Raw genomic sequence first — 6,905 nt, 5'->3', positions numbered from 1 at the left:
TATATATATATATATATTGGTGGCACATATAAAATAAAATAAACTGTTTTTTTTTTTCATTTTATTGTCTTTTTGTTTACATTTTAAATAATTATATAATAAATTAATTATTTTATTATTTGATTTAGATTAAAGCTTTCATTATATCAGAGAAAGCAATCAGCCTATCAAGAAGACACATTTAATTGCATATATATTTCTCACTTCATTCGCAAATTGATTTTGACTATATTTTCTTTGATGTTTGCTTAAAACACGAAAAAAAAAAATATTGGTGGCACATATTTAGATATTTTCACAGAAAACCAACACAATAAATAATACAGAAAACGCTTTTATTTGTGTTGTTTCTCAGTTTTTAATGTCTCTTTGTTTATATTTAAAACAATTGTGTATTTAATTATATTATGATCAAGAAAAAAAATATATTGCTGTCACATATTTAGATATTTTCACTGTAATGCGAGACATGAAATACGAATTAAGAAAATGATGTTTCTGTATTGTTTTATTTTGTCTCCCATGATTGCTCAAACTCCTCATGACACAAAGGGGAGAATTCACTAACCAGTTCACAACTATTGTCGCATTGCATCCCAAAATCCTGCATCTTATTTGCTAACCACCCACAATCCATTTAACCAGGTGCTAAATGCGCTGAAATAGCACTGCGCTGTGTTTAAATTAAGTAATTGTCTTCCATTTCAGCACAAACACACGTCCTTTATATGTAAATTAGGCTTATTATAGATATCAAAACTCAGCGCCTATTTTCCTGGTGCAATTAACATCACAATATTACTGCCCGCAGAAAGCAGGCTGTGAATTAAACTTCATTTTAAAGAGATGATCATGGCGGCAGTTATAACGGGGGATATTTCCAGAAGCGGCCTGTAGACGAAAACATTTTGAAGAGCCAATTCAGATGTCTGGATCACCGTGATGCAGTAGTAAAGTGTATCTAGTACTCACCTAGCTCTCAGAACTGACTCACCAGGTCACAGTAGTGTGTTGTACACAGATTTTGTGGGCAGCATTAATCTATTTGCATAATTCCTAGTGAATCACTAGTTAGTAAACTGCACTCAGGGGAACTAATCCATTGTCTTCCGGGGAGCAGTAGTGTGTGTGTGTGTGTGTGTGTGTGTGTGTGTGTGTCTGTGTCTGTGTGTGTGTGTGTGTGTGTGTGTGTGGTGGTGGACAACGGCACTAGTGGTTCTCAGTTGTGTTCAGAGCTGATGGAGAGACTGAAGCCACTGTTGATCGATACATTGACATTACACAGTCTCAGTGCACATACACATGTACCTGAGCTGTCAGTCCAACCCTGGGATCGTCACAGTTCAATATCAAATGTCCATCGAAATAGAATCATATCCCAGTGGTTTCAATTGGCTATGCATATGTGCTAACTTAATAATAGAGCAGGACAGGTTTGGAATGTTCAGAGGTGAAATAAAACTGTTCTTGATAGTTGAAGTTGCCAGAAATGTTTCATTCTAAGATGTAACTGAATCTGTTTATGCCCAAATAATTGCAATAATTGTTTGAACTATTATGCTAAAGTTTGGGGTCAATAAGATTTTTTGAAAGATCTTTTGAAAGGTTTCTTATGCTCGAGTAGTCTGCATTTTTTTTTTACATTAAGTAAGTAAATAAATAAATACATTGGTGAAATAATATATTAAAAAAAAGGTTTAAAATACATTAATGTGATGGCAAAGCAACATTTTCAACAGTCTTCAGTGTCACATGATCCTTCAGAAATCAGTCTAATATGCTGATTTAGTGCTAAAAAGCTTATATTTATCAATGTTAAAACAGTTGTGCTGCTTAATGTTTTTGTGAAAACTGTGTTACATTTTTTTCTGGATTCTTTAATGAACAGACAATTAAAAATAATTTAGTTTGGGGAAAAAAATTAACATTAGAAGTTTTTTTTTTTTTTTTTTTTTTTACTGTCACTTTTGATAAATTTAATGCATCCTCGCTGAATAACAGTATACATTTCAATCAATCAATCAATCAATCAACCAATAAATAAATAAATACATTTTATTATTATCAATGTTGAAAACAGTTGTGCTGCTTAATATTTTTGTGGAAACCATGATATATTTTTTTCTTAATTCTTAAATGAAAAAAAAAAAAAAAAAAAAAATATTTGGGCAAAACAAGACAAATGTACACATCTTCATTCTGTTCAAAGGTCTTAATGCATCGTGCAGCCATTTTCTATTCTCAATATTTATTTTTTTTTAATTTTTAAAAAAAAAAAAAAAAAAAAAAAAAAAAATGAATTTATTTGGAAAACATTTTTTTTGTAACATTAGAAAATATTTAACTATCATTTTTGATCAGTTTAATGCATCTTTGCTAAATAAAAGTAGATGTTTCTTTCAAATAAATAAATAAATAAAACTTAATTATCCCAAACTTTTAAATGGTAATGTATATAATTTTAACACGTGTTGTTTCTTTTTTTATGCACCTTTTATGCTTAAAACAGCCTAAGCTGGTCTGCTAGACTTGAGATGGTTTACAATAGTGTAGCTGGTTTAGAGGTGCAGCCAGCTGGGCTCACATTGCCCAAAGTACCCAAAACCCATCTAAAACCAGCAAATAGACCATTAGAGACCAGCTAAGGTCATAAAACCAGCTTAGTCTTAATTTGAAGTGATTTTTCAGCTTCCTGTTTCATTAAAAAAACTGTGCTCATCAAACCAGCCATATACTCTCTCTCTCTCTCTCTCTCTCTCTGTTTCAGACACAAAACACAAAAATACAGAAATCCCTAAATATCACACTTAAATCTAAACTCCCTCATACAGAACAGAATCTGCCTGAGAACAAAGTCAGACCAGCTGAGCACAAAGAGGCTACTGATCTCACATCTGCTCGTAAACGCACCTCCGTCTTCTGCATGTGCTCTTTCTCTCTCATTATCTTTCTGGCCTCAGATTCCATGGCTTTACCCAGAATTCACCAGAAGTAAAACTGTCCTCATCCAACTTTTCCCCCTCTTTGTTTCAACGTCAAGTTCAAAGCCTAATGGCTTAATATTGAGCTCTCATGGTAAAGAGACTCACTTTTCCCGTTCCTTTCATTTATCCTCTCACATTTAAATCACATCCCGTGGTGCCCTAGAGGTAGCAGATACACTTTATCCATACTGCCGCTGATAAACAGCTCAGTGTATTAAAAAGAGAGGGAGAGCGAGGCTCAGACATAATCAAAGTCAAGGTCCATTTAAGACGGCTGTTTGAGGCAATGGACAGGAGAGGTGAGTGGAGGGGGCTGTCTGTTCTCTGCACTGGGGCGATAGTGGTATAACAGCCTGAGGAGATGAGAATAGAAGGTTTCAGTAGCAGGGGTTAAAGGCAGAGCCGGTGCCTCCGAGTCAGCACAGGACTTGAATCACAAACACTTTGATACTGAAAGAAGGACCAAGTTTTGTTTATTATTTTAGGCATTTTTGACACTGTTATTGATGGGTGTGGTATTAGTACTTGTGACATCAATGATCCATTAAACTTCACAACATTTTACATGGAGTAATGATATGCACAAGTGCCAAAATGGAGTCTAATTTTTTTGTTTAGTTTAATAATAGTTAATTTATTTATTTTATTATTATTATTTTATAGCGGCATTTCAGGGGAAGGGAGGGTGTTACCAATACCAACATAATTTCTAATGAAAAGCAATTGTTTGACTTCAGAAGACTTTGAATATGGCATATCAGTTGTATGGACCACTTTTATTATGTTTTTTTTTTTTTTTGCAGCTTTTGCATTGTTTTTGAAGCTTAATGGCATCATAAAAGTGTTAATTTTAAAAATAAATTAATACTTTTATTTGGCAAGGATGCATTGAATTGAATAAAAGTAACATTGAAGACTTTTTCATTGTTAAAAAAATAATTCTAAATAAATATAATTTTAAGTAAATGTTGCTATATATATATATAGCACAATGGTTTTCAACAATGATAATGATAAGACATGTCGCTGAGCAATGTTAGAATCATCACACTATTAGAATCATTTCTTCAGGATCATGTGACACTGAAGACTAAAGTAAAGATGCTGAAAATTCAGCTTTGTCATCACAGGAATAAAATTAATTTTAAAATATATTAAAATATATTTCTAAAATATCATCTAAATATCATTTAAATATGTAAATATATAAAATATTAAAATATTTTTTTAATATTAAAATATATTCTTTTTAATATTTAAAATATATATATATATATTTTTTTATAACATTTCATAATATTAGTTTTACTGTATTTTTGAACAAAATGAATGCATCCTTTGTGAGCATAAGAGAAAACAACAACAACAAAAATCTTACTGACCCCAAACTTTGGTAGTGTGTATTTATATGTATATCATTTTAGGTAAATATGTCTAGATTTGGTGCAAATGTAAATTCAGTTCCTCCAGTAACAGGACGACACTTTCATCTTCAAACCTCCAGTCTATATATAGAAGTGAATGTGTTTTTCTGTTACTGGACCAACTGCATTTCCATTTGCACCACATCCAGACATATTTACCTAATGTGGACTCTCAGCTGGACCAGCGTGCACTTCGGCACATTCTCCAGCAAAAACCCAGCCCATGCTGTGCAAATTTCTCGCTTTGTAATAATTCTCAGTAAATTGTTCATCTGTGAGTGTTGTGCTTTAAAAACTGCCCAAGGACTTTCACATTGATGCCTTGGATGCTCTCTGTTAAGATGACAGTAATGTTTTTTTTTTAAATATATAGCACTATACATCTGAATGAAAAATACTAGAAGTGTTGAATTGTTTAAATTTGCCTGTAAATCTGCTAATTTGCATTCTAGCAGAGAGTCAATAATAGAAACAGCCAAGCACTTAAATAGGGAAAGATGAACTGCAATGACAGAAAACACAACAGATGTCTAAACAACCTCTTTAATACCAACTTTGTCCTCTGCTATAATGGATTATTGCATCTGTGCCTTTTAATGTTATTCCGCAGTTCTTCAGTCTGGGAAGGGAATGTTTTGACAAGAAGCGATTTAATTACAACTATGACTCTTAAGCTATTAGCAGGGTGTAATTAAGAGCATTGCAACATTATATCTCTCTTTTGCTGTCTAATTGCCCTTTTGGACCTTAATTCGCAAGCAGACGGAGTGTGTGTCGAATCTAGCGTGTTGAGAAAGAAACAAAGGCTGGAGTTTGGAGATGTGCATTAATCATTAGGAATATCAGTAGCAGTTGCACATAGGCTGAATCCTTCAATGAGCTCCAGGGCTTTTCTTTTTCCAATATTGCAGCGGTGGGTACAAACTTAGACTCAGAGTATTGATTCGCAAGACTGCTTCGGCTCTGGCCGCATTGCTCATTGTAAATTATGCTTAGGCTGTCTATTCCTGAGCTATTGTCTTATGACCGGTCGAGCCCTGCGTGGTAGAACCAGATAAAACAAAGATTATTTACCTGAGGTCGGATAATTTCCTCTTTATGAGGGAAATGGCCTTTGGTGCGTATCTCTGGGAGAATACAAGGTGGGCTTTCCTTTATTGGCTTTGCGGCAGCCCGTTATGTCTAGACCTTTGGGCTTTGTAGTGGATCTCTGACTAAGATATTGATTGAGGTTTTTAGGAATTCAACGTGTGTAGAACCGTTTGCATTCGCGCGCTTGCGTCTAATAATTTCTTGGCTGGGTTTCATTCTGTATACATCAAATCTGATTTACTGGAAGTCATCAGCCTCGTTTAAAATGAATGTAACCCTCGTAAATGCTGGAGACAGTAACATATAAATCATTGAGCCTTATGTAATGAGTGTCATTTTGTCCTGTGCCACCCAGGTCGCTGACATTCCGGAAGAACAGCTGCTGGTGGCCGTGTTTCCTGGCATTCCGACTGCGGCCGAACTCTTCCTGCTTCCTTCCAGGAACCAATCGGATGGCAGGAAACGGACCGAGGAGGATCTGGAGCAGGTGAGATCTGATGCAGATTTGATGGTTTCTCATTAATGGTCAAGGTTGAAATGCGCTTGAGAATGATGAACCTTTATCAGAATAAAAGAGCAGCTTCTACCGGGGGCTACAATGAAAGTAATTGTCAGCGCAAAAAGAGACGACGTGTCAAAAATATTCTGAAGGGGATTGTTTGACATTTCTACCTATTACCTATTTTCTTTTTTTTCTTTAACCTTAAAGGCATTATTATCTCTAGCAGAAAGACGCGTGTCTAATTAGGCTTACTTGACAAGGACGTGTCACAACAAGAGTCTTTTACAGTAGGGGCTTTTGAATTTACATTTTTGAGGGTGAAATGTTGAATAGTAGTGCTTGTGGAGACATTATAACTGTTTAGGGTTTTAAATAAACCCTTAAACTCTTTGATCCACAACCCAAATTATCACAACCCCACACTACTGACACTCCCATTTCACAAAATTAAGCTCTACTCTTTAATATCTCACAGGCGTAATCACAACTGGCAAATTACACTCTTAAGAATAACAGCACATTTTACTATTTGGCCAATTTTATTGTCATTGAAGCTGCAGAAAGAGCTGTAACAAATCATTTGGGCATTCACTGGAACCCGTCCTGTTTGATACGAGGGATGGGGTATGTGTGTCGCACTATGGGTTGTCAAAGTCTGACATTATAAATTAAAATGTGCATAATTTCCACTCTTATATCAAAGTAGAATCTGTATTTGATACAAACAAGAGTGCAGAATATGGTTTATGGATGATTCATATGGGCAATCATAAACACTCAGATAAAAAGGTACAAAAGCTGTCACTGGGGCCGTACCTTTTTTTCAAAAGGTACACTTATATACCTTTTAGGTACTACTATGTACACTGCAGGTACTAATATGTACCTTTAAGGTACCATTAT

The 6,905-nt window shown here is 34.6% G+C and overlaps 1 protein-coding gene across 1 annotated transcript in view; it reads left to right on the top strand.

The window, feature by feature from the left end:
* The window catches only part of LOC107729345 (VPS10 domain-containing receptor SorCS3-like), a 198,891-nt gene that overhangs the window by 151,217 nt on the left and 40,769 nt on the right, over positions 1-6,905 (top strand). The window contains exon 22 of the mRNA XM_016539811.1: positions 5,856-5,987. Within this exon, the coding sequence (XP_016395297.1) occupies positions 5,856-5,987 (132 nt within the window). The remainder of the gene's footprint in view (positions 1-5,855; positions 5,988-6,905) is intronic.

The sequence above is a fragment of the Sinocyclocheilus rhinocerous genome, unplaced genomic scaffold, assembly GCF_001515625.1.
Source record: "Sinocyclocheilus rhinocerous isolate Xijiao unplaced genomic scaffold, SAMN03320098_v1.1 scaffold1148, whole genome shotgun sequence".
NCBI lineage: Eukaryota > Metazoa > Chordata > Actinopteri > Cypriniformes > Cyprinidae > Sinocyclocheilus > Sinocyclocheilus rhinocerous.
Note: the sequence above shows the minus strand (reverse complement) of the source record. Positions and strands in the feature narration are given on the sequence as shown.